Source organism: Bactrocera neohumeralis, chromosome 5 (assembly GCF_024586455.1).
Source record: "Bactrocera neohumeralis isolate Rockhampton chromosome 5, APGP_CSIRO_Bneo_wtdbg2-racon-allhic-juicebox.fasta_v2, whole genome shotgun sequence".
Lineage (NCBI taxonomy): Eukaryota > Metazoa > Arthropoda > Insecta > Diptera > Tephritidae > Bactrocera > Bactrocera neohumeralis.
In genome coordinates, this window is record NC_065922.1 from 70,668,675 (window position 1) to 70,682,515 (window position 13,841).

Consider the following 13,841-nt stretch of genomic DNA (forward strand, 5'->3'; position numbering starts at 1 on the left):
TCAAACGATCTCATGCACTCGATAAGATCTCCTCTTCTAAGGTCGTAACTGTTTTCGCTTTATACTTTGATATCCTTGATCCTAAATCTATAAATACCGGAGAGGTATGACAATTCTTAGAAAATATTCATAACACATACCTCCTCCTTTAGTAAAAGCTGATATGGTATTCTTTCCTCAATTCCCAATAATCATATTATTCGACAATCTGCAGCTAGGTACCACTAGGAACTGAGAGGAAACTTTTTTATTTCCTCGAAACTATAATTCGAAATTATATTGAATTGAAGAGAAGCCGCCTACTAGTTATCTTAGAACTCTCAAAATGGCTGAACCGCGTTTTTGAGTGTATTTCCGCTGCAGATTTGACTTAAGCAATTCCTTTATGGGTTCTTCTCTCCTTTAGAGGTTTTCTTGGAAGAGCTTTGCTTCTAGCTTCTCTTCGCACTTCATAAAAAATCATGGAACATTTTTGAACCGACTACTTAATTCACTAAGAGCATTTGGAAACACAGAGGAATAATTTACTTGTTTATTCAGAAGATACTCAAGCTTCGAACCACCATTTGCTTTAGGGACTTAGTTTTACCGACCTGATTTTGGAGTTTAGCATTATGAAGAAGTAATAAATTTATTTCCGGGTCGGAATTTTTCATTGCTGATATACTTGGTCCTAAAACTGTGAATGCTGGAGTCGTATGATAGCATTAGAATAATATTCTTAACTCAGACCTCCACCCTGAGTAAAGGCAAAAGAAATTATGTTCCGATTTTTTGAAATATCTCCCTTAATGGATTTGTAGTTATAGAAGAAGCTATGAGGAGAGATCCCCATCTTTTGATGACTCGAAATAGCTCAAGATCATAAAATAAACGGCGAAGAAGTTTGTCTCTGTTCGGGGTACCAAATAAGATCAGATTTTTTGGAAATCTGAAACTAAGAATAAAATAAAAGTCTACTTTCCAAATCTAATCTACGGAGCAGTAAAAAGCAACTTTTTTCCATACTCAGTTCGATGGTTGGAGATAGTTAAGCTATGGGTTCGGAGACAGATGATCCAAACTTTCCAATCATGTTACGTTGAGTGAAAAGGTAGTATTTCGTTTGAAGAGGTCTGTCCGACAAGAGTCTTACAGATCTTATGTATTATGTTGGCGCTGCTCGTTTTTAATATTACTGCACTTGGTAGTTGAAATATTGAAAGGTTTTGTAGAAACGGATGGGAAGAAAGATTCTGAGGGCAGTAGAAAGGCATTGAAAGAAAAATCTGTGAAAAACGTACACTAGAGGCCAATCGAGTCGTCCATTAGACATATCCTTCTGCTGACAGCGGCTAGTAGACCTAATTTTAACCGAGCTCAGTTTCAGTCAAGATAGCGAGACCTTTGGTACCAAACTTTCACCTAAATCCACACTTATCCAAAAGTAAAATGCACACTTTTTCGTTTAAATATTTCTTCACAATTTATTCTTACTCAACACGCCTTCCTCCCGCGCTTTGCGGTTTACAAATGCCTCAATCGCTCTTTGATATGTCTCGCCCAAACGCAAGCTCTTCAATTCACCACATTCTGCCTTCAATGCGTCCAACAATTGCGTACGCTCCGCTTCACTTAGCAGACGCTTTGTGGCGCGCAGCGACTCCAACGGCAAGCGTGCGTACTCCTCCAACTGTGGCCAAAATTGCTGCGCTATATCCGTTGCTTGTATTATGCGCGCTACAAAATTGTAACACAACGCCTCTTCCGCGCTCAAACGCGTACCAAACAGCAATAGCTCCGCGGCTTTAACGCGCCCCAACAATTGCGGCAATAAGTAGGTAAGACAACCCTCCGGACAGATGCCGAACTGTGTAAAAGGTGCCTGAAAGTAGGCGCGTTCCGTGCAGTAGACAACATCACAAAGCGCAGCGATTACAAAACCAATACCAATACATGCGCCATCGACGAGCGCCACCAAAACTTTCGGACAGTAAATGAACGCTTTAATCAGCAAGCGCAGCACGTACTCGGAGGAGTGCAAGAAGGCTTGTGGATCCCTGTACTGGCGCAGTTGTGTAAGGTCATTGCCGGCTGAAAAATTACCGGCAGCGCCCGTTAAAACGACAGTGGTGATCGTTTCACTGTATGTGGCATCGGCGAGCGCGCGTATCAATTCGTAGTAGCCGCGACGCGTGAGCGCGTTACGCACTGCGCTGCGCTTGAACGTGATGACGAAAATGGGACCGCGCTGTTCTACGTCCAATTCGCTGTAACCGCAGGGCTTGGGCTTGGTGGGCGTGACTGCGGTTGTGGTTGCGACACTGATTTCAATTCCGTTCTTGGTTGCACTCATCGCGAAGGCTTAATCAAAACTAAATAGGCGAGCATCTACAAAGCGCTGCATAGCCGCGACGAAGACTCTTAAATAGCCAATTGATTGCACACATACATACATACATACATATATAAAAGTCTAATAGGTGCTTTGATTATGAGCGCTCCATAGTTCATCCCGCTTATCAGTGATAATAGTTTTTGTTTTTGCAAATATATGTATGTATTTGATGAGCAAATATAATTTATGTATGCAAATCTAGCTCTCATAAATATTAATATTGTCATTTACACACACATTCATGCACATTGCGTCTGTTTACATTTTATTGAGATCTATTATTACTATTTCGGTTAAACCGGTCGTGGTGCATTCAATAACCTCTGGTGGGATGCATATAAATGCAATATCTACCTCTATACATAGATTTATGTATGTACATACATATATGTATGTGTGCTTGCAACAGACTGGTTTTGTTGACAATTATGAGCGTTCTTTTCTTATATTGGCTTATACTGGTATAAATACCTATGCAAATTTCGGGATTTTGAAAAACATACACATAATTATTAAACCTTTTATTGGAAATCATAATACCGAGAGAATTTTTGAATACCGAAATTTCGGGATTTTGAAATTAAGTACTCTGATTTTTTAAGAAATTTTAGTTAAAATCTAAATTAAGCATTCTGTCGAGTTATTAACACCGCAATCATTTTGGAATCCCGAAATTTCGGTATTTAAAAAATAAGTAGCATTTAAGTGCATTTTTGAGAAATTTTAGTGGAAATCTAAATTATGCACTCTGCTGTGTTTTTAACACCGCAATAATTTTCGAATCCCGAAATTTCGGTTTTTTGAATTGACATACATATGTACATATGTATGTATTCTGGATTTTTAAACTTTCAAGTGAAAATTGTCGAATAAAATCGGGATTTTTAAATGATATATAGTACTTCAGATTATTAATGTTTTTAGTGAAAAACATAATTACGGGCTTTGTTTAGTTTTTAACTTCGGGATTTTGAAAAAACACACACTGTAATTTTTATCGTATTTTGATTAAAAGTTACTTGTGGAAATCATAAATACGCACCCCTTTTAATTTTTAATACTGAAAAAAAATTGGACCACCAAATTTCGGGATTTTGAAATGGCATATTTTGCATTTTGTAAATTTTTATCAAAACAATTATATTTTTGCGCTCTGACCAGTTTTTAATAAAGAATTAATTTTGGAATCCCGAAAATATTTGTGAATCCCGAAATTTCGGGATTTTGAAATTGCATACTCTGAATTTAAACTCTTTTTCATGGAAGCAATAATTTTTCAATATTTCTACTGAATACCATATTTTCGGGATAGTCATAAGACCAAGTCGACACTATGAAATTTAGTCGCTATCATTTCTATCTTATAATGAAATTTCGGCCATATTGTTATCAATTTGTTATTCAGAAAACCCAGAATCTAGAGGACTCATTGGAACTCCCAGAATTTATGGAAATTAGCATTACTTATGATGTTGGGAGTCGTTGTAATGCGCTGCATCCATACTAATCCAGAGTTATTTTTGATATTTGCGTGGCAAGCTCTCAATTATTTTGGTTTAGGCAGAGATTTCTCAGTTCGTAATTTGTCTAGGGTTTGGAATAAATTTGCTTCCTACTCTAAATTCCTGTCCGATGAGTGCAGCGTAAGACAGACTTTAAAATTTGTTATGGCACTCGACATCTCGTGTACCTAGAATGTACGGAAAGGCATACTGTTATTGTTGTAGCGGCAGAATTCTGCCGAGTTGACAGTCCTTGGCCCGGGTCCGTTCCGGTTACGTAGATCGGACTGTCTTGGGAATGGAGAGGCATCCTCTTGTTCTAACGGAAACCTAATCCCCGTTAGGATAATAAGGACTATCTAGGTTGTCGTCGACGAGTCGATGTTGGAGTCGATTCTGGATAAGTAGGAGTTTAACCTGCTACAGTATCCAGAACGAAGCTACACAAGGGTCACTCTCGATTCTCGCGGCAATTCGAGCTTGTCGTCTACAATGGGTGGTCGTTTCACTCCAAGTACGCCATTTAGTGAGTGGGTTTCAGTGAAGGTGTTTATGTCTTCACTGTGAATGGCGGTCAGTGCATGTCTGAAGTTAGTTGCGCCCGAAGTCTGGTCGGCGTATTGTTTTATGTCATCGACGTATGTAGTTGAGGAAAAACCTCTTGATGCTGCTAGGAGGCTGTTCCGCAGTTTCTGCTGGGGTGCTTTTACAGAAATCTTCTCTGCAGTCTTCTGCTTGGAGAGAAGTTCATTATGCTCCTTAACTGGGAGCATACGGGCCTCACTGCGCAGGTGTTCTTTGGGAGACTTCAACAGGCATCCTGTCGTAGTCCGACATGTTTGTAGCTTCCTCATCTGCGTTTCACTGTATCCAGGCGACCATATTGGTACGGCGTTGTTAGGGACCGGTCCGATCGCCTTGTATGTTGCCAACAACGTTTGTGAAGGGTATTATAGCTGCGGTGCAACCGAAATTAACATGTTTTCTTGTTCTTATTTATGCCGACATTGTAACGAAGGAAATTATACTGACTTTCCGTGCCCTTCGTAATTGTTTTTTCCCAAGCTCAAGCGCTAAGACGACGATTATATTACAAAGTTTAAGTCGTCTATTATACACATGTATGTACTTCCGAGCTGCATATAAAAATATATTAGACTTTATAACGGTAATATAAATATATTAAATCGTGCAAATTACCTTGCATAAAAATATATTTATAAAAACCTGGCATGATTTAGCGACACAAATGAATTGCCCACTCACTTTCTTATAGTTAATTAGTTACTTTATTCATAGTTTTTCAAATATATTACAAACAAGGTCATATAGCGCCAATGAACTTGCAATAATTCAAATTTAACATACTAATTAAGTCTAGTAATGGTGCTGACTTTTAGTTCTAACTATATGCATGATTATTGTGGCTAATTTGCCTGCGTATACAAATGCAAATACAATGCACACATATAAAAAATATTTAATTTCAGTTTTATGTTAATTCAATTGCATAACATATATACATAGCAGGCGTTTGAAAACCACACGACAGCTAAGAGCAATGCATTTGAAGAAACGTCAGCATTACTAGTTCTACTAGAAATTTAAATATATTTGCATATGTATGTATATGCATTGAACCGGCAATCAATGCTGATCTAAATGCGAAAACTTTTTGCGTAACTTCTCACGCCGCTCCTTCTTGACGTTGCGCCAAGGTTTCTCTGTGGCCGGCGCGCTCACTAAGCTGCCGTCGTTGGCCACGCGCACGTGCGGAAAATTGCTGCGTCCCTTTACATACGCTTTGCTGTTGTTGGCGGCGAAGAATTGATCGTCAATCTCCGTCGAAGCAGACTTGTTGTTGATCTGTGTAGTGAAAGTGTGTAAAATATATTTTAAAATATTTTTTTTTGTATGTCATTTTGCATACAACTTACACGCATGGCGCGCTGTGTTTGACTTGGCAGCTTCTCTTCCTCGATTTCTTTGCGCGTCCGCGGTGGGAAGACATGATATACCTCTTGTGGCACATTGGGTGGCGCAACGCAATAAAGCAGTTTACCGTTAACATAGTCTTTGCAGACGTAACGCGCAGAACGCGATTGATCCGGCTGGCCGTTGGAGGTCATAAAGCCGCGATTGTCTGCAAGATAGAAGGAAATATTAAATTAAATATTAAATAGTTGATTAAAATATTTCAGTTTAGTTCTGTTCACTTACAGCCATAAGCGAGCAGCAGCTCCTCTGAATGCGGCGGTCGTTCCTGATCTTCGCCCTCTATCGGCTTAGCTATGATTATACCGTATTTTTCCTCGAGCACGTGTCGTGGTATACGCTCGCAAACTAAATTCACGGGCGGCACATGATCGCGCATCTGAAATAATTATAAAAAATTAAGACGCTTTGAAAATTAAATGCAGATAAATAAAAAAATAAAAATAAATAAAAGAAAAATTAAAATATAAAAAATACATAATTAAAAAAAATTATATAACGTAAAATGAAAAAGTTACTTATGTTAAAAAAATTAATTAATTAAAAACAAAAAATATAAATTAAATTAAAAAATAATTAATTAAAATTAAAAACTTTGAGAACAAAATACAAATACAAAAAAAAAATAATTAATTAAAGACGAAAAATTAATTGAAATTGAAAATAATAATTAATTAATTGAAACAAAAATATAAATTAAATTAAAAAATAATTAATTAAAATTAAAATCTTTGAGAACAAAATATAAATATAAAAAATAATAAATTAAGTAAAATATTAAATTAATTAATGAAAAAATATATTCAATTCACAAAAAAAATTAAAAATTTAATTTACAATAATAATTAATTTAACCATAGGCTTTAAAAATTAAAAAAGCAAATAAAATTAAAAAAATTAAATAATGAAAAATAATTTCCTAGCGATAATAATTTAATTAAAAAATTTATTAATTAATAACAAAAATATTAAAAATTAATAATTATATTTACAAAAACAATTAATTACAAATAGATTCAATTCAAAATATGAATTAATAACAAAAAAATATTTAAATAAATATATAAAATTAAATAATTAAAGAACAATGTATTAAGTAAAACATTAAATTAATTAACGAAAAATAATTACTTGGAAAATATATTCAATTCTAGAAAATAATTTATAACAAAAAAAATTAAAAATTAAATATACAAAAATAATTAATTTAACTAAAGGCTTTAACAATTAAAAAAAAAAATTGGAAACAAAATTAAAATATAATGAATTAAATAATAAAAAATAATTTTTTAGAGATATAAATTAATTAAAAAATGTATTAATTTATAAAAAATATTAAAAATAAATAATTATATCTACAAAAATAAAAAAAAAAAACAATTACAAAAATATTCAATTCAAAATATTAATTAATAACAAAAAAATTTATAAAATTTAACTTGAAAAAGTGAGTGAGAATTAAAAAAAAACTTAATTAATTAATTTAAAAAACAGTTAAGTATGTTTCCAAAAATAAATATTAAAGATACATTTAAATAACTTAATTTTTTTAATACGAACTTTAAAATTATTTTTATAAAAATGCAGAAATTTAATAGAACTTAATTAAGAAAAGTGAGTGATTAATTAAAAATTATAAAATGGTAAAATTTAAAATAATATCTAATTAATAAGAATAGTTAAGGAAAGTTCAAAAAAATTTAAGAAAATTTTAAATTAAAAAAAAATTAATTAAATAAAAAATTAAAAAAAATATAAAAAAATAAATAAAAAAATAAAAGTTTATGAAAACATATAAAATAGTAGTTATTTAAAAGAAAAAAATTAATTAAAAAATAATAATTAAATAAAAAGTGAATAAAAAAATATAAAATAAAAATAATAAAAAAGATATAAAAAATGAACAAGAGCAACAAGTTAAGCGACCACACACCTGATCTATCGGCAGTATACCGTTCAGTATCATATCAGCCTTGGTCAAAACGAAACTTGGCATTACCAAACCGGGGCAATCACATAGCAACAAATCGCTATCCAGATAAAGCGTTTGAAAATGCTTTGTTTTACCCGGCGTGGCTGAAACCGACACCTTCTTCTCAATCATCAATGCATTGATGGTGCTACTCTTGCCCACATTCGGATAGCCCACCAAACCTATGGTCGTAACGGCTTCTGTGAAGGTTTTACCGGTGTAGATTTTCTTAAACAAAGTAATGAGTTCTTCACGCGTTAACACTTCTGGGTTATTCTTGATCACTTCCTTAGTCTGTGTTGCATGTTTTGGATCGATTTTTTGCTCTATTTTGCTTAGCAAATTCTCCACATTGTCTAATGATTTATTGATTTCACTGGCAGCCATTTTAATTTCTTCCAGCGATATTTCCGATTGTGTAGATTCTGTGCGTGGCCTATCAGCCGGCGTTTCACTGTCGTTCTCGCCATCTGCATCGCTTGCTGTCTCACTATTATCGCTATCATTGCCTGCATTTTCACTATCATTCTCGGCATCACTTGTTTCCTCAACGATTTTCTTTAAATCCTCGGCGGCAAGTGTGGCGGAGAAGAATGCTGTGCGTATGCCTTCAGCATCAAAATAACTCGCCCAGTGCTGGCGTTGTTGTTGTGTCAACATATCTGATTTATTCACCAATATCATATTCATCTTGGCCGGATTGACTTCCTTCACATAACGCTCCAAATCGACGTTGCGAAAGAGTAGCGGATTACGTGCATCTACAATTTGTACAATCACATCGGAGCGTTCAACAACACGCCACAATTGACGCCAGAATTCCAAATTCTTTTCGTAAGGTGTTAGCAGTATTTCTTGATCTTCTTGTAACAGCGCCAAAGAGCGACGCCACTCTAAAAAGCTTTGATTTTCAGCAAGTTGTAATTCTTCCGCTGTTGTGTCGGTCGTCCATTTCGGACGACGCGGTACTGTCAACATATTCTTGTGTTCATTGTGTTTCTGCTGCATTTGCTGTTGTTGTGATTTTGAAAGTAAACCAACGCCGGATTTGGGATTGATGAATGTAATATTGAGTTTCTCAGCTTGAAATTCCGTGCCCGCCAGCTCGGCGGTGCGCAGGAAATCATGAAAGGATGACTCCTCAGTGACCGATGCCAAATTGAGGCGACCCCAGTCATAGCCATCCTGAATTTCGGTCGTGTGCAGCTGTTATAAAGTAATAATAATAAATTATAAGTTAATTATAGCCAACTGTTAACTCATTTGTTTACCATGGTATCATTGTCCACTTTACGTCGAAATTGGTGGCCAAAGCGGTTTTTTATCAACGCGCGTCCAAGATCACCGGACTTTGTTTTGCTTTTCTTACTCATTGTTCTATATTTATTTGTTTTAACTCGTTATAACAGTTTTTAATAAGAAAATGTATAAAAATTCAACACGTGCGCAAAATGCGCAGAAAAGTTGTTATGATGCTTGTTCTTCAATTGAACTGATTAGCGATTCACAGCTGTCGTTACGTCAAGAGTCAGCTGTTGTGCGGTGTCGTTCACAATTAATTATGTCTAAGCCCCGTGAGAAATTTTAATAGTAAATTGACAATAAATTAAATTAAGAAAAAATATGATATTTAAACTAAAATCAAGTTTTAAACTAAAAATATTATTTGTATATAAAATGTGGTTTTTAAAATCGAGATCTACAGAAGAGTTCCGAAATCTTTAAAAATATATTTAAATGCCTTAAATTAATTCGCTTTTTATCGAAGAAAACGTCATGAAACTACGAAAAGCTCTAAAATTCTTGGGATTTATTAAGAATGGATAAATCCTTGAGGAAAATTGCAAATATAAGATCGAAACTTCATTCCTCATCTCCTTATTGAAAAAATCTAGTGAGAATGCCATCCCTTTAGAAAACCGTTAACCTTATTTATATGATAAGCCATGAATGCTTTGACTTTGGAATTCATTGAAAAAATAACTCCATTGGAGATCCTTAAGCTTTGTCTTCTCATCTTCTTTCTAAACTTTATGCCGGAAGCTTTGCCTTTTCATTCGAATTTTGTCACTCGAATGATAGTTTGCCTCAAGTTCAGCCCAACTTAGCTCAGCAATGGTTTTTGACTTACGCTAGATTTTATTCCTTGGGCTGTATGATGAAAGCAGGGGGTTTTTTGGTTTGTTCGTTAGAGCAAATACGGAATGGGAACTTCAAAAATGTGCATAAAACCCTCAGTGCTGAGCGTGCCCAAGCGAAGATGAATGTGTTTTGAGTCAAAGGCGACTACATATTACTTTTCTTTCCAATGAGCTGAGATTCCAACGTTCCGGACAACGAAGTCAAATTTATTGGGTCCGTCTTGGTGGTTTTCGATAGCAACTTCATATAAGTTAAGGAAAATGGAATGGCGTGCCCATTAACACCTCCTCGAATTCCATATGCAGAGCTTTAACTACGGTCTTTTAAAAAGTTGTTGTCCAACAAATGGTTCCCAGCTGAGTTCCCCCAGTCTTTTTGTTAGTTCATGTCTATCAGGCTGAATTACCAGTTGCTCAAGCTCTGTTGGTCAGAGCTGTGAAACAGTTTCCCATGTTTCAGCAGTACTTTTTGCTTACACGCATTCTTTCATCTTTCATAATTCATTTCCTCTTCTTGTTTCGCCCTGTCTCATTCACTCCGCCTTCAACCCCTTTGTGGTCATAAGTTTAATATGAAATTAATGCCATTTAAAATTATAATTAATCGTCAACACACGACGTTGCGCATTTAATCAACAGCAGCAAGAGAAAAAGTAAAAACAGAGGAAAAATAACCGTAAAGTGAAGCAAAAAGCTTGCGAAAGTGGGAGTTGGCAAATAAATGGCAAGACCGCCCGTCGATAGAACAAGGCAAATTAAACTCACCGACACACGAGTAAAAACTTGAGGAATGGCGAAAAAATATATGTATATGTGTAAGTGTGGATATGTGGCGGAGAATTTTGGAGGGACATCGAAAGCGGACGTAGGCTTACACAGAACTAAAAGGACAAGTTACCAGTGTACGCTTCATGAAGGGGAGTTTGCTGAGTTTGAGTTCTGTAACCCGACATGTCACACTTCAAAAAGAAAGAAGTCAATGGTTGGGAATACAAGCTACGCGCTTTTTAAAAAAGTCTCAGCCCGAAGAAGATTAAGAGACAAGAGTTCAGACAATAAGTTGATAAGATTTCCAAAGCTGAGATCTGAGAAACTTGCATTTTTTGATAATTCTATTAAGAAAGAAGACTACATCTATAACAATGCTGGAAAGTAATTTGAGCTTTATGATATTTGGACTACATTGAGACATCTAATCACTTCTCAGATCCGCACCTCACTTAAAGATAACAAAGCAAACAACCAAAACCTGAAGACACAAGAAAATTTGTTTCCAAAACGCGAGTCCAAGCTTTCCTTATTGTATTAATGGAGATTAGAAACAGTCGGAAGATCTCAGATCTCGAAATCCGCACACCAACGAAGTTTCAGTGTATTTTCGGACTTTGTATTTAGAGAGATCGGACCGTATTCGAAGATCATTGGACAATGTACCACTTCAGAGCATAACCCTAAACGGATTCCGCCTCGAAGGCCGTGGATATATTCGGACATTGGTTTACTTAGTCAGCCTGGTTTCATAAGAGATGAACAACATGTTACGAAGCCAGTTTTGCATTCCTGGACAGCTACCAACTGTTCTAAAAAGTGGCTGAGATTTGACAGAAGTCTTGTGTTTTCAAAACCTCAAAGTTTTTCTTCTTGAAGTCCACGCAATCTATTACGAAGCCCCATCGGATGTAAGTCCTACCTTAAGTTGCATTTCTATGAAAAATTGTAGACTAACAAAGAAATCGATGGGATCCAAATTCGCGTACCAAGCTTAAGATTTACGACGACATTGACATAGTTCAGCGGATCAAGAGACAGCGGCTATGCTAGGTCATGACGTCCATATGGATGAAAACACTCCAGCTCTGAGAGTATTCGACGTAGTACTCGCCAGGGAAACAAATGAAGAGGAAGATCTCCACTCCGTTGGAGAGGTCAGATGGAGAAGGACCTGGCTATACTTGAAATCTCATTCCATCATCAGTAAGTTTAAGACTCAACGATCTTTTCATAGAAAATTGTAAAATAAAAACCAACGTACTCCCAATTCGAAGTCTAGGGGATGCCAGAAAGGTTCTGAAGTTAGGATAGAGATGGAAGAAGGCTCAAAGTGGAAGATTAACGGGATCCATGTTCTTACCTTTGACCTTTCATGGTGTATTGTGAGTACGATTTGGACAATCTCTGTAGATTGGCGGCGTGATACACTTTTGCAGGTCACCAGGGGGGTCGTTTAACTCTCTGCATACAAGATATGTGATATGTAGTGTTAAAGAAGCCACGCTATTTGACCAAGATCCTCTCTGAAGCTACCAGAGACTTACATGTAGCTTTTGCGAATATTTGAAAAAGCGGCCCGATACCCCAAACACCCCCCTCACACACAGCTTTGTACGTGTTTATAGAAATACATACAAGTATATTTGTTTTTGTTGTTCTGCTCTAAAATTTATAGTTTTCCAACAATGTCAAACTATGCGCATGGGCAAATAATCGCACACACACACACACACTCACACAAAACTTAGATAAGGACCTCCACAATAGAGGCCGAACATAAACTTGTGCATTGGCCTATAATAGTAGTTACGAAACAACAAAAAGAAACACTAGGCATATATACAAAGATAACATAATAGGCTAACAACAACAACAACTACATACATATGTATAAGCTCGTATTAACAATCGGTGGGGATATGACTGCCTGACAGGACAATAGGCGCAAAAGCAAGCAACCCTTCCACATAATATATTTGCATATGTGTGTGTATACAAATGTGTGAGTGCATGTATGTATCACTCGACTTTAATAGTTTGGTGTAACAACAAATTTTACAACAACAATGTTTGCATATTTGTAACTTTCAAACAAAACAACAATACCCTTTCCCTCAGGGCCTAAATGGACCACCCATTGTGGTGTTTCTTTTTACCGTTAAACGGATGGAAATGTCAAAATGAATATATTGTTATAATGATGGAAAGGAGTAAGACAAATAATGCGCTTTAACGAATTAGGTTTTTACTTGACAGCGGCCGAAGCTTTTAATGAGCTTTTTTTTAAGATTTTGAAGCTCTCTAGCTGGGAAATTTAGTTTTAGAATAGGAACTATGACAATTTAACATAATTAGCTTGAAAAGTGAAAATTTGGAAAGAGTTTGAGTCAATTTTTTTTTGCCTCCCTCTTAATCAATAATTGAACTTCAGGTCTTCGGTTCGTTGTCTTTAAGGGACAATACGAGTAAAGGACTCTATATAGGAAATATAGACTCTATATGGTATGATATGAGTCCTCCTTGCTATAACCTGTAGAATCAATATACAATGTGTAGATCTGGTAGTACATCCGTTGCAGAAAATTGATCGCTTTTCCAACTTTTGAACCCTTCATTATTCAAGATAAAATTTTGATTGCGTCATTTTTTCTTTCCTTCTTTTTTTATACAGTTGTTGTTGTTGTTGAACAATATAAAACCACATTGGACTAGTTTTCGAGTGGTAATATTGGGTTCCATAAACTTTAACGGGATATATAGTACATATACTTTCAAGGTATGTTTATTACCAAGATTGGGTCCGAGGCGTTCGTTTTTTCCTTTAGTTCAAGTTTGTCAGATCTTCAAGAATTGCGCTTGTTGCAATAATCTTTACCCGTAACTGCCAGTTTGGAGTTTTTACTAAGATCTTTAGTAAAAAAAATGAGGTCCGAGCTCTCTTTTAGTCGTAGGAAAGGTTCGGTACTGCTATTAAAATGCCTAAAACAAGTGAGGCCGGTGTTCTTTTTGCTGAAAGTCTTACTTTCTGAATAACTTAGTCAGTTATTGAACAGTTCTTCTTTATTTTTGTAGTGTTATCTTAT

General features: G+C 35.6%; 2 protein-coding genes across 2 annotated transcripts; both read right to left on the reverse strand.

The window, feature by feature from the left end:
- Nucleotides 1-1,439: 1,439 nt before the first annotated feature.
- On the reverse strand, nucleotides 1,440-2,365 carry LOC126758040 (enoyl-CoA delta isomerase 2-like). The gene has a single exon (XM_050472026.1). It carries the CDS (start codon nucleotides 2,333-2,335, stop codon nucleotides 1,460-1,462), a length of 876 nt encoding a protein of 291 aa, XP_050327983.1. The 5' UTR covers nucleotides 2,336-2,365; the 3' UTR covers nucleotides 1,440-1,459.
- A 2,780-nt stretch (nucleotides 2,366-5,145) lies between these two features.
- LOC126758681 (large subunit GTPase 1 homolog) lies at nucleotides 5,146-9,319 on the reverse strand. The gene is made up of 5 exons (XM_050473031.1): nucleotides 9,118-9,319; nucleotides 7,808-9,052; nucleotides 6,100-6,253; nucleotides 5,817-6,022; nucleotides 5,146-5,745 (listed from the first exon to the last, which is right to left on the reverse strand). The coding sequence occupies exons 1-5, from the start codon at nucleotides 9,217-9,219 to the stop codon at nucleotides 5,527-5,529; spliced, it is 1,926 nt and encodes a 641-aa protein (XP_050328988.1). The 5' UTR covers nucleotides 9,220-9,319; the 3' UTR covers nucleotides 5,146-5,526.
- Between the last annotated feature and the right edge of the window lie 4,522 nt (nucleotides 9,320-13,841).